This window comes from Sapajus apella, unplaced genomic scaffold (assembly GCF_009761245.1).
Source record: "Sapajus apella isolate SASKATOON/1434 unplaced genomic scaffold, GSC_monkey_1.0 scaffold58, whole genome shotgun sequence".
Taxonomy (NCBI): Eukaryota; Metazoa; Chordata; class Mammalia; order Primates; family Cebidae; genus Sapajus; species Sapajus apella.
Window position 1 is genome coordinate 1,586,601 of NW_022436998.1, and position 25,552 is coordinate 1,612,152.

At 41.3% G+C, this 25,552-nt stretch overlaps 1 protein-coding gene across 4 annotated transcripts in view; it reads right to left on the bottom strand.

Annotated features, from left to right (window-relative positions):
• Nucleotides 1-25,552, bottom strand: part of PLCE1 (phospholipase C epsilon 1) — a 334,637-nt gene that overhangs the window by 97,919 nt on the left and 211,166 nt on the right. For all 4 annotated transcript variants that reach the window (XM_032245666.1, XM_032245665.1, XM_032245667.1 and 1 more), the window contains one exon: nucleotides 612-757. In XM_032245666.1, the coding sequence (XP_032101557.1) occupies nucleotides 612-757 (146 nt within the window). The remainder of the gene's footprint in view (nucleotides 1-611; nucleotides 758-25,552) is intronic.

Consider the following 25,552-nt stretch of genomic DNA (forward strand, 5'->3'; position numbering starts at 1 on the left):
GCCATGCCAGGTGACCTTGGGTGAATAACTTAATCTCTCTTCATCTTAGCTTCCTCTTTTGTATAATGTGGGAATAATAACAGTATCTACCTGATAAACCTGTTTTGAGAATTTAAAGATACAATGTAGGGAACGTACACAGCCTGTGCTTGACATATAGTGTTTGATAATAAGAGCTAACATTATTGGAGGCCTATTGTCAATGTTAGCCACTGTTATCACTAACGGCAGTTGAGTGTACAGCCCTGGAACACTTTATAAGGCAGGCCTGAAAAGAGACAGGTACCAGTGGGGTTTACAGGACAGGAAGGGGAATAGTCAGCGGTGGGGTTGATGGAGTCATGCAACCAAGGAATTTCACTTGGTTTGGCCAAGAGCACAGGATCACAGCAGACCCAGTGAAGGAGGATTGTGGCTGGCCCACAGGGGCCAAATTCCGCAGCATCTTTGAGTAATAGGGCCTTTGGTGCTGAAAGATCAGACATTTCCCAGGATAATCATTTCCAATTATCTAGCTTGGGTAAAGGTGACTCCCTGGACAATTAACTCAGCGCCATTCAGGTGGTGAGAGGAAACCATGCCAAGATAATAGCATTCCCCACTGATTATACCTGAGGCCAGCCAAGAACTCCATGACAGCATTGTAGTTGCCCATGTTCCAGCAGCATTTGGCCACATGCACCAAATACGAAAAGACTTCCCGCTTCTCCTCCATGGAGCCTGCCGTGAGGATCAGCCACGTCACCCAGGAGCTCACCTGGAAAACGCACAGAGACATTCACGGGAATTACGTCCTAGAAGCTTGGCAATTTTTTTTTTCAAAAGCATTCTTTGTTTTTCTAAAAATATCAATTTTTCATTAGGAAATGAAAGACCTATAGGTCCTTAATCTCTTAATCTCTTGTAACTCTTTATCTTCTTTAAAACAAGAAGGCTGAAAAGGGCAATTCATAAAATCCTTCTGATTGAAAAAAATTCTTGAGACTATATGAAAATAAGGTCTAAAAATAATTTTGATTGAAAGATAGCTCACTGATGAACATTAAAACGAAATGTACTTAACCCATCAAAGACATTTACTATTAAAATACATAATATCAAATGAAAAATAAAAACACACAAACTTTTACAAATGCCTTATCTATTGTGCTCCTCAAATGACAAAATAATACGAATATTTATAGAGCACTTATTATGTGCTCTGTATTCTAAGCACTTTACCTATATTACCTCCTTTATCTCTCACAATAGTTCTAAGAGTCAGGGAATGTTATTGTCCTCAGGGACGTGTGTAAGGTCTTCAGCCAACAGGTGGCAAAGTCTGTCTGCTCCAGAGGTTGCACTATCAACCACTCACAAAATGCCTGATGTGTTTACACAAACTCTAATGTTCTCTAGTTCTGGGCTTAAAGTTATTCTAATGTGATTTTTTTCTCCTGCTACACAGATTGGAGGATAATATTTAAAAATAATTCACACCTACACTCTCCCCTTATGATATGCCACCTCGACATCATCTGCTTCTGGTCTAAGATTATTTTGCTGCCACCTTTACTTTGGTGCTTGGATACTGGTGTCCACCCAAGTTACTTTCTCCATCCTGACTAGCATCTGGGTTGATAAGCTTGGTGGCCAACAGACCAAAGTCTTGGTGTTGACCTCACATGGCCCTACTAGCTACGCTTGGTTCAGCATCACTGCTGAAGCCTGGGCAGCAACACGTTTCTCTGGTCTAAAACAGAGGCCCGAACAGAGAGTTCATGGTGACCCACGACAACTGCAGGAAATAGAGTTCAAGGTCAATGGCATACTGCCTGTGAGTGGATAAAATGATAAGAATTTGACTTATCATTGACTTTTTAAGGTCACAATTTTTGTTAAAGTCAAAACTAGGACTCCCAGTCCAGTGCTCTTTCATCTCATGAAAGGTGACAGTTTCTTTTTTTTTCTTTTTTTGAGACTGAGTCTTGCTCTGTCACTCAGCTGGAGTGCAGTGGCGTGATTGTGTCTCACTGCAATCTCCACCTCCCGGGGTCAAGCAATTCTCCTGCCTCAGCCTCCCAAGTAACTAGGATTACAGGTGCCTGTCACCACACTTGGGTAATTTTTGTATTTTTAGTAGAGACAAGGTTTCACCATGTTAGTCAGGCTGGTCTTGAACTCCTGACCTCAAATGATCCACCTGCTTCAGCCTCCCAAAGTGCTGGGATTACAGGCGTGGGTCATCATGCCAGGCTGAAAGGTGACAGTTTCTTCAGACTTGGCTCTAGGTAGGTCCTCCTAAGCACTCAGCTTGGAGCTGCATATGTGAAGGCAGAGCAGGAATAAAAGGAGAAAATACGGAGAAGAGTCCAAAATATGATAAAGAGATGAAAAAACAAAATGAAAGGAATGGTTGCTCACACCTCTTTCCTATCCCTACACAGAAATGAACAGGAAAATCAGAACAACAGGGAGCGTTATTGATAAAACAGGTCTATTCTCTAGTATGAGTCAGAGGCATTGCAGTAATTAATAATCTTCTTCTTCCCTTCTGAAACAGACTGAAGTAAAACGTGCTGGGCTACCTGCCACCCTCAAGCCCAGTCCTGAGCCTAGTGGGCTCCCAGCATGTACCTTTGCCTTCCGTCTGTTCTGGACTTCATTGAGCCCTCGGGCGGCATCAGGAGAACAGATCTGGAATCGGACCCTTGGGACAAACCCTGGTCTGCAGCATCCCAGGAACTGTCTGGGATTCCTAGTGCTGACCCCTCTCCTGCAGCTATGAGCAACCAATTTGTCCTCTCACTGGGTTCCTTGGTTAAAAGTCACCTTTGTGAAACACCAGCTCACTAGAACAAAAAATTATTTTGCTAATAGAGACTGAGTCATTGGTGCATCTAACTCTTCCTTTAGTCTGACTGGCTTTAGATGAGCCCTATCCTATAAGGGGAAACCAGCAGCAAACTCTTAGCCTCATAACCCTACTGAATCTTTGAGTTGGAAATTCAAATCCTTCTCACAAATAAAAATGAGATCCTGAAAAGTTAAAAAACAGTTTCTCAAAGTCACCCAACTCATTAGTTGTTGAGGCCTCTGGCTATATTCTTTCCATGGCTTTAGCTCCTTTCTGGTTGAAATTGGTGGCAAATCAGGCTCTCTAGAAAGTCGTCATTCTTTCAGGCTGTTCTGATACCATGCATTAACTTTCTAGTCCAGTGGCTGGAAAGGGTTAACTCAACTCCCCCTGGAGAAGTCTGCTTCACAGGGCAGGTGGAGACCACCACTTGGTTTGTGTCACAATCCTGATCACTCATCCAGATTTATTTCCTATCAGTCAAGTCATTTTCCATATACTTTCCCACAACGCTAGGAAAAAAATAGCGATACCATATTTCACATGGAAACCTAATTTAAACCAACTGTTCCATTGCAGAGTGTGAGTCCCCAGGGCCCCTGTTGTTGAGATTACGTAAGCACTGTTATCACACACACACACACAGACACCCCAACATCTGCTTATAAGCCTCAGGGCCAATTCTTATTATGGTCTCATGTATTCGTAATCTTCTAAGCATTAAGTGGTGAGAGGGTCACAGCTAATTATGAAATAATAAATGACACCAAAAGGAAATGAAGATTCAGCGACAAACATCAAAATGTTGACCAAAAGATTAAAAAGGCGGCCACATTTACTAAGTGGAAAATGGGATGTGTTGCCAATCCAGAAGGAATTTCATGACACTGTAATCACACAGAAAAACAAGAAAATCACATAGACATAAAGTACTATGGTTTAGGCATAGGGCGTGCTACTAGAGCAGAAAGGTGTTAACGGTAGCAGACTGTTTTGCTTATTTCAATAGGAAGCACAGAATAAGGAGAGAATCTGGCCCCCAGCCCAATTCTTTAAGCACCTCTCCCAGAAGGTCTGGGCTTAACCTGACATCCTAACCCCCTGGACCATGCCCACAACTCCTCCACAATTGCCCCTCTCCAAATATCTTTCTTCCTTCCTTTTGCTTTTCTCAGTACTCTTAGGTCTAGCCAAACAGAAGTTTGCTTTTCACATTGAATACCTTATTTGTGTCACATACACTCAGTTTGGAAGGAATGTTCTTGCATCATTCAAAATGACCTTTCCCTGGTCCACCGTGTCTCTTGTTGTGTCCTCTGTAAAGCCAAATCTTTACCTTGGCCCACCAGATCCCTGTCCATTCTCCAACCTCACCTTACCTGACCCCTTCTTTTAGGGAGGTAAACTAGGCTTTTTAACATCTCAGGAATCTTGAACAGGTTGTTCCTTCTGCAGGAAGGCTTCCCCATCACCTAAGATTCAAATTTTTATTATTTTTTTGTAGAGATGGGGTATCACTATGTTGCCCAGGCTGATCTTGAGCTCCTGACCTCAAGTGATCCTCCCACTTCTGCTTCCACAGCACTGGGATTACAGACAAGCCAACACACCTGGCCTGGCATTTTATTCATCTAACCCTACGCATCCTTTAGGCAGCACTGCCTGAGACCATGCCATCAGGATCCCACCCTGGGCCCCAGGCTTCAGATAGCTCCACACTGGCCCTCGTCCAGCTGTGCCCTCTCCATCAAGTTAAAAGTCTGTGGGGTGGAGGGGACATGCCTGTCCACAGGCTGTGTACTCACTTATAGATCATTTACCCCTTGTAAACCCAGGCCTCCCAAATTCCTTGTCCAGATAGTACCAAGCCCACTGCTGGTCTGCAAGGCTGTTTATCTTGATCGGTCCTCCAGAGGGTAAATTGTAACCCCTAGGCCTAAAGCCAGGCCAGAAGGCAATGGGGGGTGGGTGTGGTGTGTAGATGGGGTTTGAACTTGAGGCCTGAGGTAACCACATGCTGGCACACAAGCCAGGATGGGAAGAGAAGGCAGAAGGCCAACATGCTGGGGTCCCCCTTCTACTTGCACCTTGGCCCCCTTTCCTTTAGGGGTAAAGGGTGAGGCTGCCTCCAGGAGTCTGATGAAAACATCATTTTCTTGAGCAGAACTTCCTTGACTTCCCACCTGGAGTGTGTCCACACACTGTGTGCTCTGTGGTGCCCCAACATCACCCTGACCCTAGTGCACACTCAGTGCTGCTATCCTCATGAAGGCAGATGCTGGATCTGCTATGCTCACAGTAAGTAGCAGTGTTGGTGACCTGTCAGGATCTGCCCTCAGTAAGTTTAAATGAGTCGGTGAAGGAGTGAACATGTGAATGAATGAATGAAGCTCACCTCCTCTAGGGAGGCTTTTCTGATGGTTCACCTAGCACCTTCCATTTAATTTCTTCCTATTTCTCTTTGACTTAATGTAGGACCTTGAGTCCAAAGTTTCACTTGGATTCTCACCACTGCATGGGTTTGCCTCTGGTTTATTTTTGTTATATTTGTGTGCCTGACTCTTTCACATGGGTCTGTTCTGTCTCCCCCAGCAGACCCTAAGACCTCCAGGACAGTGACCATCTTTCCCACATTTCCAGCATGGAGTTGCTCAGTGTCTCTGGCAGACAGGCAGGCCATCCAGAGTCCCAGGAGGCCGTGGGCAGGGAGGATTCTCAGCGTCCAAACTCTCAGGGATTATATTTGGGAAAAGGCCTGAACACTTCCCAGTGCTATTCCCAGGTCCAGAAAAAGGAGACAAATGACTTTCTGCCAAAAAGTTTCTTGAATATGCCAAGTGGAAGTTTTCATAGAGATGATCCTTGGTAATGGGTATCTGGTCACTCTAACTGCAAAGGTTGAACTCAAATGGTAAAGTCTCCAAAACACAGTGAAAGTCTAGACAAAGCTACTTTCAAGTTGTTTAAGTGTAGTGTACATCCATACCTGTTCTCCACGGAGGTTTACTAAAACATCTTGAACTGCACATGTGGGCATATATACACACACGACATGCATATATGTGTGTACACAGGCACAAATGCACACACATCCCTGCACAGGCAGTGCCCCTCAAATGTGGAGCACTGACATCAAAAGCACTGGGGGGGCCAGTGGTTGGGTGTTTGTTCAAATGTAGATTCCAAGGCCTCACTCAGACTGAGAAATCACTCTCTTAAGGCCAGAGATCAATAACTTGCATTTTTAGATAAACTCCCTGGTGATTCTTATATGCACTGGAGTTTGAGAACTCACCCAGGGGCTCAGTGACCTTTTTACGCACGCCAGGGCCTTGAGTCAGAGTTCAAGCATCATTTCTGTAGTACCAGTGCACAATTGTAAATCACCTCTCCGGCCTCACTGGTTAACTGTACCTGAGGCTGAGACTGTAACCCATTTGGAACAAGGGGAAGCTGGAGGGAGGCAGCACAGCGTAGTGGTGGAGACCAGCACTGGAGTTGGGTGGACCTGTGTGCCCTCCCAGCCCCACTGTTTCCTGTGCGTGAGCCTGAGGCAAGCCAACTAACTGCTCTGAGCCTTGATTCCCTTTCCAGTAAAATGGGCATGCTGTTTATCTCCTAAAATTGTTGTGAGGATGAAGATAGAGAGGATATATAAAGATCAGCATGATGCTTACTTAGTGTGCAGTTAAGAGCTTGATAAATGTTCACTACTGTGACTACTCTGCTGATGCTAGTACTGCTGTAGAGACGCTGAATTCCAGGTAACAGAGCACAGAAATCCTGAAGAGTGGAATCTCTAAATCCCACTTCCTGACTAACAGCCTGGACCAGGAGGAATCTGTGACTGCCCTGAGAAGACTGTGCCCCAAGCACAATCCTCTCCTAACAGGATAACTCAAATGTTGCCTCTTCTCTCAAGGCTTCCCTGGCTTCTTGCTAGGAATAAAAGAGCATGTTTCTATTATTATAGCCCAATCATTCATATATACATATATATGTGCATATACATATATATGTGTATATGTGTGCATACACATATGTGTGTGTGTGCATACACATATATATGTGTATGTGTGTGTGTGTGTGTGTGTGTGTATGTATGTATGTATAGTTTTTTTCAGCTTTTATTTCTTTTTAGAAAAAGAGTCTTGCTATTTTGCCCAGGATGGCCTCAAAATCCTGCCTCAGCCTCCCGAGTAGCTGGTACTACAGGTGCATGACACTGTGCTTGGCTACATATATGTGTGTGTGTGTGTGTGTGTGTGTGTGTGTGTATGTGTGTGTGTGTAAAACGTTGTCCTAGACCAATTTCTTCCAATGGTAAACTCCTTAACGGCACAGGCCATGGTTTATTCATGCCAGGATCTCAGTCCTGAGGATGCAACGCCAGCATGTTTCCCACACCCAGGCATCCTCCTTGACATGAAGTGGGTGCAGAAGAGTCTCTTGAACTCCTTGTTCTGCTTGGCTTGGTTCCACTGATGACTCTTTGCTTAGGAGAGACACAGAGGGAAAAGGCAAGTATCCAAATGTAGCTTTTTCAGAGCCTCAAACACAGCTCAGGTTATACTCTCCCTTTCCCCTAAGCTACATCACAATTGTCTTCAGAACAAATTCTAAATCTCTTTTTGGCTTTCAAGGATGGCATCATTTGCTCTAAATTTCCATCTCCAGTATTAATTTTTTACTGTTACCCGCCACTTACCCAGATAACAATCCAGTCATACTATGTGCATCATTTTCTATTCTTTGCCTATTCCTAGGCTCTATGCTATTTTTCCATCTGATTCCTTGTGTAGGGGGTTTGTTTTGGCTGTCTAACATCTTAAGCTACACAGGTTACACGGGGCTGACCATAATCCTTTCTGCAAGCCTGATGTCAGTGATTTGTTCAAAGATTGGCATATGACCTAAAACCAGCCAACTAAAGCCCTTCTTGAGTCTTTTACTAAAGCTATCAGGAAAAGAGACAATGTTTTGTTGGAATGATAAATTGTAAAGGTAAGAGCCTGGAGCTGTTGAAAGCTGTCTTTGCTACAATATCTGGAAAGCCTGCCTGAGAAGGAAGCCAACACCAAGGAAAGATGAAGATAGATTTTAAAAACATTGGTTGGATTCCTAGATGCAGCCATACCTGAAGCCCTCTGTTGTCTCCATATACATACACCAATTTCCTGTTTCACTTGAGCAGCTTTGAGTTGAGTTGCTGTTAACTTGTAACTGAGAAAAGAATCTTGACAAATATATCTTGACTTGAGGTGATCCTCCCTCTTCTAGTAAATACTTAGCGAGTATCCACTATATAGTACACACCATGGTGGGCACTAGTAAACAGGACAGACATGGTATCTGCCCTTCAGTAGCTTGGCATCTCATGGGTGAAAATAACGTAAGCAAGTAATTAAATAGCAGTATTGTTGATATAGTAATTGGATAAGTACAAGACCAAATTTACCATTTATATGCTGTCATCTTTAGAAGTCCGGTTTTTCTACCACTTCCTGGTCCCAGTTGGCCTCCCAAAGCACTTTATTTATATCTCTATAGTAATGCCTATTTTTTCCACAAACAGTTACTGCACGCCTGTGAATTTGCCTGGAACTATGCTAGGCATGAGGGTGGGAACAGTTAAAGCAAGTATAAGAAAAGTAGGAAGCATACTCTGTCTTGCAATTAAACCAGTTGTATATATGTCCATTTTCTCTAAATTGTCACCTCCTTGAGGGTAGAGAACGTTATTCTGGGCATCTTTCTATTGTTTGCAGAACGTCTTGCCCGCAGTTTGTAAGAGATAGTTGATTACTCTTAAACTCTTCAACTATAAATCCCCTAAATACTGTACTCAGAAATTGGGTTCCAAATTCACTAGAGTTGTTTACTGTTTTAAAATCAACTAGGGAAAATATTTTCACTGAGATTTGCAAATGCCATTTCTAGTTAAATGGAATTTGGAAAATTGCCAACAGCTATGCAGAACGTGTTATTCTCTTCTCTCTCACCATACTGAATTGAATTGAATGGCTAATGCCTTGTGAAGCCAATTATTAAATGCTGTTTCCAAGTAAACCTCATCTCATGTGTATTCTCCCTTTTTGTAATAGCATTAATTGATACCACTAGCATAGGGTCCTGGTTATTTCATTGCATTTTAATGCGATGGGATTAAAATCCATCACTAACAGTTTATATAAAATGTCTTGATAGAAGTGAGCTGTTAGCTCTGAACTATCCTGTTCCTATTGCAGGACCACTTATAAATCAATTTATTTTCCTCTTTGCGTAATTTTAATAATCACAATTACCATAACAACAGTCTCTATGTATTTGGTATGCTTGTGAGAGGGACACTGCTTATCCTATCCTTTCAGCTCTACAAGACCAGTACTAATATTGTTCCCATTTTGCAGATGAGGAAGGTGAGATTCAGAGTGGGTAAACTAGCTTGCCCAAAGCTTATATACCTGGAAAGTAGGAATGAGCCAAATCAAAATCCTGTGCTTTTAAATCACCATGCTCTACTACCTTCCATTTTCTCTTTTATGAAGACTGCACTCAACAGTAAAGGAGACTGTTTGCTAATTTACTGTTGAGTAATTGATACTCCTAGAATAGAGTCCTGGTTATTTCATCCCATTTTCATATGATGAGATTAAAATCCACCACTAAACAGTAAATTCGACTGTTTGCTAATTTACCGTTGAGTCTAATCTTCATAAAAGAGAAAATAGAAGGTAGCATAGCATGGTAATTTAAAAGCACAGGCCTTTAAATTTTTAAAACTTTGCTCCCCAGAGAGCCACCCTGATTTACTGGGCAAAGAAATACTTCAGTACTGTGTGGAGCTTGGCTCCAAAATCAGAATGATGCAGCCGAGTTGCATTCCCTTTAGAAACAGAATTTAGCATTCTGAGAAGTCACAGAGAATGTGGCATTGGTGCTTGCCAGTTGCTTACAAATGTTCCTACTCTGTCACGATTCTAAAATTTTAAGTTTCCTATGCCACGCAGAATAGGACAGGGTCCTGCTGAATTAGAGACGAGTGTGTGGGGAAGGCCTGTGTGAGATTCCATCACTGACGCTCACTCACACAACAGCTATGTATCGCAGGCAGAGGCCAGAAAGTCAGGGTATACCCCTCAGTAAACCTCACCCCAAGCTGCTGCTGGAATGCCTACTCCCTGAAGCCCCTTCACTCCAGCTAAGTTGGGGAACTTCATCAAATATATACTTGCTCATTCCGGGGCGTCTACCCTCTAGAGCTCACACTCCAGTGTGCACTGGTGCACATGGTGCGTAAGACGAACACAGTCCTTACCCTCCCAGGAGGTGGTGGCATCTGTACTGCCCAGCATGATCTGTCCCTCCTCAGCTGTGATCTGCCTTCTATGGAAGGACTCCTTGACCTCTCCTCACTGAGGAGATCTCAACTGGGCAGTGCTGACTCTAACATAGGCTGGGTTTGCCCTTTTCTGACATCAGTGAAATAATAGTGACACCAAATGCTTTTACAGAGTCTATTTAACATGGATTAATTCATTTAATCCTACAACAACCTGATGAGGTATATGTCCTTATCATCTGCATTTTAAAAATGAAATTGAAGCAGGCATGTGCCTAAGATCATAAAGCTAATTAAAGTAGTGAAGGTGGGAATGCAACCTTCACCAGCCCCAGAGCCCAGATCCCATGTACTCTGCTGGCATATATTTGTTTTTGAATGCTGTGTTTCTTGTAGCTCTGTCTAGGCCTATTTTATTTCATTTTTATTTTATTTTATTTTATTTGAGTTAGGGTCTTACTGTCAACCAGGCTGGAGTGCAGTGGCATGTATCTAGCTCACTGAAGCCTTGAACTCCTGGGTTCACATGGTCCTTCCACCTTAGCCTCTCCAGTAGTTGGGACTTCAGGCATGTGCTACCATGCCTGGCTCTGTCTTGGCCCTTCTTGAATCTCTTCTTATGCTACGTTCTCTCCATGCATGTTTCCCTTGCTTTACCCATCCTCTCTCTGCTATTGGCTCCAAATGTTTAGCTCTTATCTTTTGTATCCAAGAATGAACTGGAAATTTTTACCTGGAGTACCCAAAGCCAATCCTTTTCCCAATCCTTAACTCCTTCACCTTCCATTCCTACATCCAATTAGCTTCTAAGTAGCCCAGATGTCATCTCCTTCAGGAAGCCATCTCTGAACCCTCAGATAGTTAATGAGTCCTCTATGCTAATAACCTTCTTGCTGCGCTTATACTGCACAATGAAGATCAAGCAGGCAGCTCTGTGGCTGTGAGCTGTAGGGTAAATGATCATGCCTTAATTCCTGTACTGCAGTCCCCAGATGCCCTGGGCAAGTAAGGCGTTTGGACAGTCTTCTGGGAAGGGAAGCACCAACGTGGAGTTGGCTTCAATGTTTTATGCATAACTCAAAAGGATGTTATCAAGCACCTTTCACTCTGTCACTTGTGCTGGGAAGCAGAAAAACACAGGATTTGGAGCCAAAGGAATGTAGGTTCATTTCTTGGCTCTGCCTTTCACTATTTCTATAACCTTGAGCAAGTTTCTTACCTACCCTGAGACCCTGTTTCCTCACTCATAAAATGGGGATAGTAAAATGCCCTCTATCATAAGGAGTGTGGTGACTAATAAAAGGGACAATAAATATAAAGGACTCCAGTGACTGGTGAGAAGTAGTATATGCTCGATAAATGTCAACTAATATTGATAATTAAAAAATAATAAGCAGCTCCTTCTTCAAGATGTAGCAGTTGTGAGAACAATGTTGGCCTTTTTATTACAGTGCCAGCTTCCCTTCACTATTTAGCAGAGAGGGACTTTCCAAGGATTAGATTCTCTGAAAGAATGATCCTTCATTTCTTTTAAAGAAGCCAGAAAGGAGAGGCAGAGGAAAAGGGGCAAGGAAAATGTTCAGAAAGAACATATCAATAGAACACCCAAGGAAAGTTGGCAGTGAAGGGTGGGAAGCAGAAGAAGAAGAGGTCTGGGTCAGGGCTCTCTGAGGAGGTAGGGACACAGGGACATGGCTTGGTAGGTGGGGAAGTCCTGGAAAAATAGTGGTGAGTCATAGACAGGTTAGAAAAGGGCAGCCACCCTGAGAACCCAGGGCTTTTGTCCAGGAAACATCAGGTACACTGGACTGCGGTTACAACATTTGATGGGCCGGGATTACACCACATCACATGACATTGGCCGTTTCAACATCTTTCTTGCTTTTTGAAAAGTTCATCATCTTTTCCAGGCAAAGAACAGATCCCAATTCTGAGTAAAAACTAACAGCTGTACATGAAAGGCAAAAACTCTAGGATGTTCAGCACAGGATAAAATTACTGGATGTGCCTCACCAGCTACCTAAGATATAAATCGTGAATGTCCTGCAATGAGATCGTGTAACTGGGGAGTGGTGGAGCGAAGCAAAGGAACCTGAGACTGACAGCTGAGAGCATGGAATTCAGTTCGGGGAGTCAAACAAGGGCCCAGCAGCCTGACTGCAGCTCTTCCAAGCTGCGCTTGGTACTTCATTTGTCTTGTTTGTTGACTGGCCTGCTTATTCATATGTGGCAACCCTCTGTAGCATTAGATTTGAAATCTTGATGGGCAGACTGATCTGCCAATTTTGAATTATTCCCACATGCTCTGCGCAAAGTAGATGCTCAACAAATATTCTGGAAACTGTTGTTATCTCTTTCTGCTCCAAAGACCCCAGACAGAAACAGGTCAGCAATGTTTTGTGGTAATGTTTCCCAAACTGTGTTCCAGGGTACATGTTCTACCAGATGTTAAGTATTTAATATTTTGTTAAGAAATTGTTTGGAGTGATATAATTAGGGGAAATTCTAGGATAAGCATTTTGGGAGGCCAAGGTGGGTGGATTACTTAAGGTCAGGAGTTTGAGACCAGCCTGGCCAACAGGGCGAAACCCTGTCTCTATTAAAAATACAAAAAAAAGCCAGGTATGGTGGTATGTGCTGTAATTCCAGCTACTCAGGAGGCTGAGGCAGGAGAATCGCTTGAACTCTGGAGGCAGAGGTTGCAGTGAGCCGAGATCATGCCACTGTACTTGTACTCTAGCCTGGGTGACAGAGGGAGACTCAGTATCCAAATAAATAAATAAATAAATAAATAAATAAATAAGAAAAGGTTTTTAGGGGCAGGATTTTTTGGAGCCTTTCACATGCTAACATGCATGCTAAATCTTTAAGAAGCTGCTGATATTCAGTGTTTCTGAAGTGCTTTTGACCATGTAATTTTTTTCCAAAGGAACATCAATTAATGTTTAAAAGAACAGTGCAATATTGACAGAGGTCTCTCTGAGCTCTTTTAGCCTGAAGTGGACATAGCAGGGGCTTGTTTCCATCAGTAGTTAAGATGCATCTAGCCAAACCAAAAATACACCCCTCCTCTAGAAACTACTTGGGGTGGGTGGGCTCCAGGAGGCAGAAATAGAAATAGCAGCATAGGGTTTTATAGTTGGTGTCATAAATCCAGAATCAATATGTCATTGGAGGAACATTAAAACCAAGACATGAAGGAAGACTTTTATTTAGACTCCAAAGTGAGGAGATGAAGGCCAATGGTTATTTCATAGCCAAGGCTGTAGTGACGGAATAACCCAGACAGCAGACCAACTTTTAGCTATGTGGTTCTACTACATAATGTAACAACTGGTAAATTAATGGACTGTAGAATGTTTGAGTTGGAAAAGACCTTAGATATTATTTAGTCTATTTTTTTTATTTGATAGATGAAGAAACAGAGAACCAGAGATGTTGGGTGACTTGCAAAGGTCACACAGTTAGTGAGTGGTAATGCTGAGACTAGACCCCAGATGTCACCTCAGGACACCTTACGGTCATAACTTGCTGGGTTTGTTATCTCTGTGAAGACAGTCTGATACATCGCCACCTGCCTTCCCTCCGTGGGCCCTCACAGGCAGGCTCACTGGGTAAAGAAGTGGCACATGAGGAGGACGAGGAGAGCTGAGAGCAGCAGCAATTGCTAAAGCACTAACCTCAGATGGCTTAAGAGATGGGGCAGTGGGTCCTAGTTAGGCAAAAGCCAAGGAACAAAAGAGAGAAGAGACTGGGCCATGAAAACAAGGGTGCCCAGCCTAGGGTCTGCCACGGCACAGCTCTCAGCAGGCTGAATGGAGTCCAAGAGGTGGCAGTGGCGGCAGACTTGTCTGCAGAATTTCAGATATGCTGGCCTTGAACTTTTCCCCTCTAGCTTCAGCCAGAAGGACCACCAGCTGTGCCTTGCAGACCGGGCTACAGAAGGGAAAGGGCAGAGGAAAATGGAGATTTGGGGAAGAATTGTAGAATGGAGGCCCCAACAAGGAAAACAAGAGAAATAATAGTGCCATTGCTATTTGTCTTCATTCGGAATGGCCAGAGAGGGAGAAGACAAAGGAAGAAAATTTCTGTTTCCTTGAAGAGAGGAAGCTGGCAGGAAGAGCCTTCAGGGAAAATTCTGGCTAGGATCTGTTTTAGGAAAGAAGGGAGCAGCTGCTCACCAGCTGCTGATTATAGGCTGGAGACCCTGATTAACAGCTCAACAGGCACAAAGCCAAGGTTAAGAGTCACAGGAATTCAAAGCCTAGGACCTGGGGAGGCTGAAGGGAGCCTCAGACCAGGAGAGGAAGGGGATTTACTTTGGAGACTGGGGCCATGTAGCTGATAGGACTTGAGTGATTTTGGTGAGCAAGCTCAAGTTAAAGCCTGCTTGTTTTCTTCAGGGTGGTCAGTTTAAAAATTTGGGGGTGTATTGACAGTTCCTGTAAAAGTGACAGACTGTTTGGGGGTCTAGGGGTCTGGTAATTTAAGGGTCACATAGATTCTTAGTAAGAGGGAATGGCGGCCAAATACCAGCCTTGCTTTTTTTTTTTTTTTTTAATAGAGAAGGGATGAGTTTTAACCTCAGAGGAGTAAAGACATGTTGTATACTTGGCTCAAGAAATCTCCTTAAAAAATATTTTAAGTGCTTACGGCATAGATGATAGAAACTGAAAAGTAAAAGAACGCCATTCAAATATTAAAACATGACATCTTATAACAAAAACAAACAAACAAAAAAACACCCACCATAACCGAAGCAAAAAAAGATCATGTTTTTGGCCTGTTGACTGGACAAATACTCTGTACGAGATGCGTAGCATAGCCCAGGTTTGAAGTCAGAGGTGCTGGCTTCAAGTCTCAGCTCTAGCAACACCAATTGTGCGATACTGGGTCAATTACTTAATCTCTCTTCTATGCCCTTCCATTAAAAGCAGGCCTATGAGCAACACCTACCTTACAGAATTGTGGGACTAAAGGACATAATATGAAAGTGCTTTTGGATACTTAAACCCATAGTTGAAAGATTAGCCAATTTTACTACTATTAATAGGTACATATCAATGATTTCTAGATATGGCATTTGATTTTGTGAGGCTCTTGCATTAAACTGTGGTGTTTCTTTGAATATGGCAATTACAATTTTTGAAGCATCTTATTACATGTCCCTTGCTGTTCCACCAGTTTGTCCCTCCACAGTCTCTGAGTTATTATTTCTTATATTCATGCATAGAACATGCTTACATTATAGCCAGCCTCATGCTTGGAATTCTATGCTTTTATATCTTTTCTGGAAGAGGTAAGAAATTTGTAAAGGATATTTTTATGCCCATGAGGTACTACAGGCAAACTGACATCTGCTAATAAGAGAATCAAAGCAAGTTTTGCTATGACTTGATGAGAGCTGAGTATATAATATAAAACAAAGAATATCTGAAAACTATTTGCATATAAAATGGACTAAAAGATTTATTCTATTTTCTATTTTTCAAAGTGCTGGAAAAGTCAACACTTAAATGTTTTCATCAAGTATTATCTGAAACAAAATTGGCAGGCATGTATATTTTTTTCCTTTTAACTCTAAGTTAGTAGACTCTAGCCTTCTATCAAATATACCCAACACCTGTAGCACATAAACTCAGGCCTAAATTTCCTAAAAATGCTGGACATGTTTTAGTATTTTAATGATAAAAGCCAGATGTCCTGTTTTACATGCCCTGGAAGAAAAGAAACATACAACCTTACACAGGACTGTCACCATTTTAAATCTGATTAAACTCTACGCTAAACAAGGAGTGGAGAGTATTTAAACAATCCTTTAAAGAGTATTTTTCAAATCCACTTAAATGTTCTAGAAAACTTCTGAAATGTGAACCAGCAATATTTATTTACATTCCACCCCTGGACTGAAGTATTAGTTTGGGGTCATGTCTTGGTGCTTAGAGCAGGAATTGTGATGATGATTAGGTTGGTACTCCAACCTGTGTTTTGAGGCCCACATGCAATGAGCCCCACTTTGGTCACTTATGTATATGTCAGTACTATTTAGATGCCAGTGATTCTTAAATGTAGCTTGGTTTCAGAACCACCTGGGAGAGTTCTTCAAAATATCCTATTGTAGACTCCACAGTTTAGTGTCTAATTCAGTAGATCTGGGGAAGGGAATAGGAATCAGTCCTTACATAAAGTTTTCCTAAGTGATTCTAATAAAGGCTTGCATTTGAGAATCACTGATCTAGGGCCCTGGCTATTTACAACCTTTATTGTGCATGGGGATCTTATTAAAATGCAGATTATAATTCAGTGGGTGGGGGTAGGAACAGAAGATTCTGCAGTTTCAATAAATTCCCAGATGACACTGATGTGCTGGTCAGGCAACCACATTTTGCATTTTGTTCTCTTCTGTCTCTTCCAATCTGGAATAGTTCCCCTATTGTTCCCTGTCTTCCATGTCCTTATGTAATTTCAAAGATTTACAGGTCTGACATTCTATAAGATGGCTCTCAGCCTGGGTCTGTCTGATGTTTCATGACCAGACTTAGGTGATACTGTCCTGACAGAAATACACAGAATGAAGCTGGGCTCTGCTTGGTGCATCACCCAGAGGATACATGATGTGGAGGGTTTGCACCACTGGTGATGTCAATCTTGATCACCTGGTCAGGTTGGTGTCTGCCAGGTGTCTCTGCCACACAGTTACCATTTTCCCTCTGGTGATTTATTAGTATTTGTGAGGCCCTATTCCAGGAATGCACCTATATCCTACTCCTCATGTACCCTCTATTACCTGCTTTCATTAACAAATACCACTGGAATCGCCACCTCTATGATGGCTACCAAACGGTGATTTATATTTCCTTCATTATTTCTATATTTATTAGTTTCATTCTTTGATAAGAACTTTCCTTTCTCTTCCATTTATTTAGTCACATATTCATTTAAACTGGCACAGTCAAATAGATTATAATTTTTTAATTATACTGGAATCCATTACTCTATTTATTTTGAAGCTCAAATGATACCAAAGTGGCACCTGGTCCTTTTGATATGTTTCCATCATCATTGGAATATTTCCTTGGTTTCTGGCATAATAAGATGTTTCAGATTTATTTTTAATTTTCCCTGCCCCATTCATGGGATCAGCCATTTTCCCCAAGAAGCCCTAGTTTCTTTTTAGTAAAGAATGGTATTTAGAATCCAATATCTGTGTGCTTAATGTGCTCATTGCTACTGGAGTGCCATTGCTTTGAGTTTTCCTAAGCAGACAGAACTTGAAAAAAAAATCTATACACACTTACACACATATAAAGATTCTCTTATTTATCTGTGTATATATATTATAAAAACATACATTCAAAATAAAATCTACATTTCAAATGTAAACACCTCAAAGTTCTTTCTAGCCTTCTTCCTTTCTGTGTTTGTATCATTTCCAACAGTGAGAACCTGGCTTTTGTATAGTCACCCTAAATATATTTGCTTATTTACTCATCAATTTAGTTATGTGCTCAGAGTGACCAGTGTCCCAACCATTTGGGCCTTCCTTTTGTCTCCCAGCTGTGTGTCCTTTTTTTCCACTCTGCATCCTTGTGTGCTGGGGGCATGCCCCTGATGTGTCACTAATGTGCTTCTGTGTGGCTCCCATGCCCCTTCCCACATGAGCCAGGTCTGCCTTCCATGCTGGGAAACAAAGGGAAGAGGGAATGGAAGATGGGAAAGCTGCTTGTCCTTTGTAAATGGTTCACTAGTGTGTTACATTTGAGCTACATACAATGGTTAATAAATTTATAAATGTGAAAGTAAATTCAGACTTTTATTAAAGCATTTACCAATGAAAATGTAAACATCAAAACATGTTAAAAATATTGTGTGTGTGTGTTTGTATATGTATGTGACAGCTGTACATTAAAGTTACAAAGGACTTTGGAGGTCTCTTATTTGAATGATTTCAAATCTGGGGGCCTGAAGGCTTTATGGGGACACTTTCAACACAACACTGATTAAGAGTTGCTCTGGAATAGAGAGGCTGGGGAAAAAGTGAGGTTCAAGGAATATTTTTTAGGGCTCCTCAGAGAAGCATGTCAACACTGCTGGCCTGTTCCAACCACTCAAGCTCTAAACAAGAGAAGACAGGCTTTACCAGCTACTTTGCTGTTTGCAAACAGCAGTTTCAAATGTTTGGCCATATAGATTTGTCCACTGTCCATGATTGATGCATGGCCAAAACCACCCACAGGGCCAAGCTGTACCCAATAGAATAAGAGAGCAATGGAAAACAATCAACCACGGCTACACATATCATTTGGGCTGAGCGACAGAAACAAGTCAGAAAAGGACACATACAGTCTGATCACAACTCTCCATGACTTCCCATACCATTCTGGGTAAAATAGGAAGCACTTATAGTGACCTACAAAGCTCTACAGATTGGGTCCTCTGACCTCCTCTCCTGCCACTACCTTTCATGTCCCCCAGAGCTTACCCCAACCTCAGCCACACTGATCCTCTTCCTGTTCCCTGAATATGCCAGGCCCGCTTTATACAGAGCACCTGCACTTACGATTCCCTCTGCCTGGGATGTTCTTCCTTCGCATGTCCAGATAGCTCATTCCCTCAATCCTCCCTTCTTTACTCAAATACCAGCTTCTCAATAAGGCTTTCCCTCATCACCCTACTTGAGGTTGCAAGAACTACCCCTCCCCAATACTTCCCATCCCTCTTTCCTGGTTTATCATTCTCTCTGGCACTTTTCATACCATATATTTATATTATCTGTCTCCATTTAACTGCAATGGAAGCTCCATGTGTGTAGGAATTTTTGTTTTTTCATTGGTGGATCCCCAGAGCCTAGAACAGTGCCTGGCACACAGTGGGCACTCAGTCAATATTTCTAGAAGAATGACTGAAAGAGCAAATGAAGAATATTCCAGGAGATGTTTCAAGAAGCGACCAAAAGTGCTGGCCAACTGACGACAGGAGGAAGAGCTCAATTCCAATTATCCTGGATCAAAAGAGTGGTTTTTGGCAGCCTGCCTCTGACACATAATTCTAGTTGACAGAGGAACAGATGAACCAAAATCTGCAGATGCATTTTGGGGCTGCTCATCCTGGAAAGGGCATTAGGATGTTGCTGTGAACACAACAAAGTGTTTTAAAGAAGCTACAGTACATTTGTTTCCTACTTGAGGTGGCCAGTTGGCAACTTCTGCCTTCAGACTCTTGCCAGCTGGTCCTCTTTTCTGTGTTCCATTTATTCAGTCATTCAACAAATATTTGTAGAGTAATGCCTAAGTGACAAGGCTGCCCCCATGGCTTCATGTGCATAACTTTCTTTTATTCACATGCAACTGGACTTCATTTTCATTCTCTCTCTTCCTCCCCACTTCCACCAGTCTTTGGTTTAATCTTTAATATTGAAAGTAATATTTGCTTGTTGTAAAACAAAGATCCAACCTTATAACATTCTCTACAGTAGGAAATGAAATCCCCTCTCTCTCCCTTCTTCCCCCACTATTATTACCATAATAATACAATTTCTTGGCCTTCTCTGCAGTTAGATAGGTGAGAGTCCCCTGTGGAATGGAAAGGTGGTGGGAGGGAGAACTTTTGTAAACTCAGATTACTTTTACATATTAGAGGACTTGCAAGGAATCTCAATTTTCAACTGTCTGTAACATGTCACACTTGTTAAAAGCTTGGCTAAGGCAATTGATATTCAAGAAAAATTTCCTAAAGATCATGCTGGTGTTCATTTCTTAGATTTTCTTTTTTTATTTTTATTTTTAGTCCTTAGATTGTCTAAGCTTTATTTTATGCCAAGTAAGACTGTCAGTGAGCAACATACCTGGCCTGGATTACTTTAGCTTCCCATATCATATCTTTAGAGAGTCATGCTTTTTAATTATGTCTTTTTATTAAGGATTAATATAAAATATGGCCAAAAGGAGATTGGTTTTGCCAATGTTTCTGCCCTCAAAACTGCTCTTGAAGACACCATCGTTTTCTACAGGACACATCCTTTTCTAATTCCTCCCAGAGTTCTAGAAGGTAGGGTGGAGTTTCTGATGATTTGGTGTGCTGCTGCTTTTTTGCCTTCTTTCTCTCCTTCCTCTTCATTCCCTGCACCCCCCCCCAACTTTTTTTCTTTTTCAGATAATGAGAATGATATAATCTATCATATAACCCTTTTTGCCTAGGTTGCCAGAAACCTCTGCCCAACTCTTTAGCCAATGGAAGCATCTGTTTCCTTTGCCTAGGCATTCCTTCTGGCATTATTCTAGCATTTTTATTCTACTATTTAAAAAATCTTCCTCAAATGCTTTAAAAAAATTTTTTTTTGCAAATAGGAAGAGACAAATAAATGTATTAACAAAGAGTCCAATGCTGACATTTTACAATTTATAGGTCAGGAAAATAAGGCCCCGAGAGGTTGCCTTTGCTGTCAGCCACAAACAACTAGTTAGGAGAAATTTCAGACTAAATCATGAGGGTTCCTGCCCTTTCCATTACCTGATGCTGTTTCAAATTAGAGAGTAATATCACTTCTGCCTTCACAGGTTGTGGATATTCACTCAGCACGTTTTCCTTTATGTCCTGCTTTTGGGAAAGTAAGCCAAGTCTATGGCCTGCTTGCTCTTCTCTCCATATTCATCAATGCACAAGGCCGGCAGGGTCCAGGAAGGAGAGAGAGACGTTCTCACCTCTTTTCATTTCTGCTTATGTAGGTTTAACTCCAGCAACCTGTCAAATCTATTCAGGACTTCAGATATAATTATGGGGACGTAGATGAAATATCTTTGGGAAGAAAGGTGTTCCTAAGTATTGCTTTTTTGTTGAGAAGTGTGAGGTCATCAAAAAAAAAACAAAAACAAAAAACAAAACAAAAAAAAAAACATTGAGTTTAATGCAAGCTGAAGTCCTGTAAAATGAGAATGACCCAAGGACTGTATAGAGTATTTAAGAAGGCTTCACATACAGCGTGAGGCACAGAGCACTGTGCTGGCTTGCAGAGGAAGTGTTCAACTAATTGTAGCTATTATCACCTAAGTCAGGTTACAGCAACTATTGAAGTCAGACAATAACTATTTTACGTAACAAATTAAATAACCAACTAGGAAGGAATCATAAAGAAAAACCCGAGAGGACACAGCAGTTACAGAGGTACTAAACAGGTGCTGGGTACTTTTAGCAAAGGACATTCTTAACCCCCTGGGGTTGAAGTAGCTGCAGAGATGTCGGTTTTCAGAATGAAACTGTGGTGAGCCACGCTTAGGTCAGGATGAATCAAATCAACGAATAAACTCTGCATCTGGTCATTGTCTAACTCTGCAGTACTTACACACCTTGCAGCCAAGGGGCCAAGGTTTCCTTACATAGTCATCAAGACATAAATGGCCAACTGAGCATACAACGTGACAATGTGCCTCTGGAGAGTAATAATGGGGAAAGATCTAAGGCACAGCTCAAGGAGAAGAACCCCTGACAAATGTGGTTGGCAGCCCTGAGCCTTGTGAGTTAGGAGTCAGGGGAGCATCAGCTTCTATGGGGATGGGGTGGTGGTAAAGTTCTTGGATCAGTTTTGTCATAGACAATAATCTGGGTCTGAATGTGAAAACAACTTGCCAGAAACTCTCTGTTACAGGAAGCTCACTAGAAAGCAATGAAAGAATAAACTGCCACATATCCTTTAAAGGCAACACTATTATCTTGTGGGGGTGGGGTAGAGGGAAGAGTAATTGCAGCCAGGAATAAATAAAGTTGATAACAGGAATATGGGAATTTTCCTTTGTGTAAAATATCTTGACTGATGGAGCTAGGTGGTCCAGACACTTATCATGTGGACCTATTCTACATGCAGCAGTCACATTAAATGAATACTGTTCTATAGCATCTGTAAGTTGATCCTATTTGTACCTTTGCTCTTATTTGTTAATTTGAAAAGCAAAACAAAACAACAATCACTACAACAGCAACCAAAAAACCCCTAAAATCAAGCTGGATTTCGTCTTTAACTTGGCAGAAGGAGTGGCCTCTGATTTTGTGCCTGATATTTTGAATGATTATCTGCTAGATTTTTTTTTTTAACCAATTCTTTTTCCATATTTCTTTAAGTCTTAGAAAGGAAATGCCCCAAAATATAATCATCTTTTTCGCTGGGTATCTCAATGAACAGCAATTAAAAAATTGTAATAAATGTTTCACTTGGGACTCACATAATTCATTGTTATATAGCCTTTAAAATAACATGTTAGAAATTTCATCAAGATTAAACTGAAATTCTCTGAAAAAAATTCAGAGAATATTTTTCAGTGGGGCAAAGTGTTCTAAATAAACAAATACATTTTAGGTCATTCTATATCTCTTTATTTTGTCAAAGGAGATACCTTTTTAAAAAGGTAAACTATTTTAGAATATTTTTAGATTTACAGAAAAATAACAAGAATAGTACAGAGAATTCCCATATTCCTGGCATCCAAGGCCCCATGTATTAAGGTCTTAGGTTAGCATGATAAATTTGTCACATTAAAAAAATATTGATGCATGATTGTGAACTAAACTAACTTTATTGGTTATGTCTCAGTTTTTACATAATGCCCTTATTCTGGATCCCAGCCAGAAAATCATATTACCTTTAGTCATCATGCCTCTTTAGGCTCCTCTTGGCTGTCACAGCTTCTCAGATTTGCCTTATTTTTAATGACCTTGACATTTCTGAGAATTACTGGTCATATATTTTGTAGAATGCTCTTAACTTGGGATTTGACTAATATTTTTCTCATGATTAGACTGGTTTAAGGTTTTGTGGGAGAAAGACCATGGAGGTCAAGTGCAGTTCCCATCACATCATATCAAGGGTACACACTATCTAATCAACAGGATGGCCCCTGTTGATGTTGACCTTGATCACCTGGCTGAGGAAGTATTTCTCAGCTTTCTTCACTGTAAAGGTACTCATTTTTACTCCCTTTCCCGACTGTACTTCTTGGAAGGAAGTCAGTAGGCATAGCTCATACTTTAAAGAATAGGGAGTTAGGCTCCACCTCCTAGAGGGTGGAGTATTTATCAGTTATTTGGAATTCTTTTGCACAGATTTGTCTACTATCTTTCATTTATTCTCCCCCATTTATTTATTCAATCATATCAGTACAGAGTCAAGAATATTTATTTTATACTTTTGGTTATAATATATTCCTCCTTTACTTAGTCTTGCAAGTTGCTCCGGCTTTGGCAGCTGGGTGTTCTTTCAGTTTGCTTGTGTCTTTGACACACCCCATCACTGTGTTTCTGTTTGAGTATCTCTTTACTGTCTGGGATTACCAGAAGCTCCAGACTCAGCCTGTATATCTTCTGCCTCAGTCCTATAATCAGCCATTTCTCCAAGCAGCTGTGGTTCCTTTTAACTGGAGAATGGTTTTAAAAACCAAGGTCTGGGCATGAGGTTTCCTTGTTACTGGAATGCCAGTTGTTTCTATGCCCTCCCAGATGACAGAGCAAGGGAATATATGTGTTATACTTATCTGTGTATATACATGTATCTATAGATGTTTCTACATGTAACCATCTTTGTAACATAGTAAGAATTAGTCCATTCTGATGTTAAGGAGGTGACTTTTGGCTCATTTCTTACAACTTTTTGTTTCTAACATGGAAAAAAGTGATTTTCAAATTGGAAAAAAGTCGAAATTAGTACTTTGTCAGTTTTCTCACCAACCCTCCCACACTCCCCACAGTGGAGCATATTAGTCCTCCGCTGCTGCGCAGTAATCCTCAGTGCCTTACCCTGGGGACACTGGCTGGTTAGGGCTGTGTTTATTTCTCCCACAGCACGTCACACTGTCATGCTGACTCCATTCCTGCTGACTTCTATCACACAGGGTCATTTTTCTGGACAAAACTGATTCATGCTTGATGATTCATATCTTGGTCGTTTATCCATTTCTGTGAAAAGTTCAAAAAATGGAGCCAAAACAAATTCCAAAATGCATCTAAGGCAAAACTTCTTGCTGTCTAAGACTTATTATAACTCATTTTGCCAAGATGTAGGGGAAAAAAATGAAATATTTAGCTCACGTGGGAAACAAGATTTGCATGGAAGTGGGCATGATTTCCGTCATCTTAAGTGGCAGCATTTCTTACTTGGATATAGCATAACACTTTATAGTTCACAAAGCACCTCTGCTATACTGCTTCACTTCTATTTCTATCTTTACAATAATCCTGAGTGAATGGTAGGGTAAGGACTGCTGTCCCATTTACAAATGAAGAAACAGATTTATGACAAGGGTTGGTGGGGTCATGGTGCAACTGGAATGTTCCCACATTGTTGCTGTGAATGCCAAATGATAGAGCCACTTTGCATAACACTTCGTAAAATAATTTAGTATCTACCCAAGGAAAACCCTACATTCACCTACTTGAGAATGTTTTTAGTGGTCAATTAATAATGGCATACAAGCTGAAAATAAATGTCCTTCAACTGGCAAATCGATAAATAAACTATGGTAGATCCATATAATGGAATGCTACTAAGAACAAATTATTGATACATACAGTAACATTGAGGGATTTTTTTTCCTTTCTTTCTTTTTTTTTTTTTTTTTTTTGAGACAGAGTCTCAATGTCACCCAGGATGGAGTGCAGTGGTGTAATTTCAGCTCACTGCAGCCTCAACCTCCTGGGCTCAAGTGATCCTCCTACTTCAGCCTCTTAAGTAGCTGGACTGCAGATGCATGACACCATGCCCAGATAGTTTTTGTATTTTTTGTAGGCAGGAGGTTTCAACATGAGGTTTTGCCCAGGCTGGTCTCGAACTCTTGAGCTCAAGGGAAACTCTCACCTTGGCCTCCCAAAATGCTGGGATTGACAGGTGTGCACCACTACACATAGCCAAGGGATTTCTAGTGCAGCATTTTAAATTAAGAAAGCCAGGCTCAAAAGACTACCTACTGTAAGATTTTATTTCTACTACATTCTGGAAAAGACAAAAGGGTAAAAAGAAGAATCAGATCCTAGAGGTTTGAGGTAGGGGAGCAATGACTACAAAGGAAGCAAAAGGAACTTCTGGAATGAAAAGGCTCATTCATATGAGCTACAATGGGATCAGTATCATCCCTTTGTAGTGATATTCTCTATCCTGATTGTGGTGGTCATTACATAACTGTATGCACTGTCAAAATTCAAACTTCACGACAAAAAGGGCAAATTCTATTGTATATAAATTATACTTCAATTTAAAAAAGGAAAGATAACTGAAAAGGGGAGGGTGAAAAGAAAGGTTCAAAGAAGCTAATTACCTACGAAGCAACTTATTCGTAGTTGCCAAGTAGAAGCAGGAATTGAACCTAGATCTTCTACCTTCCAGTCCAGACTTTTTC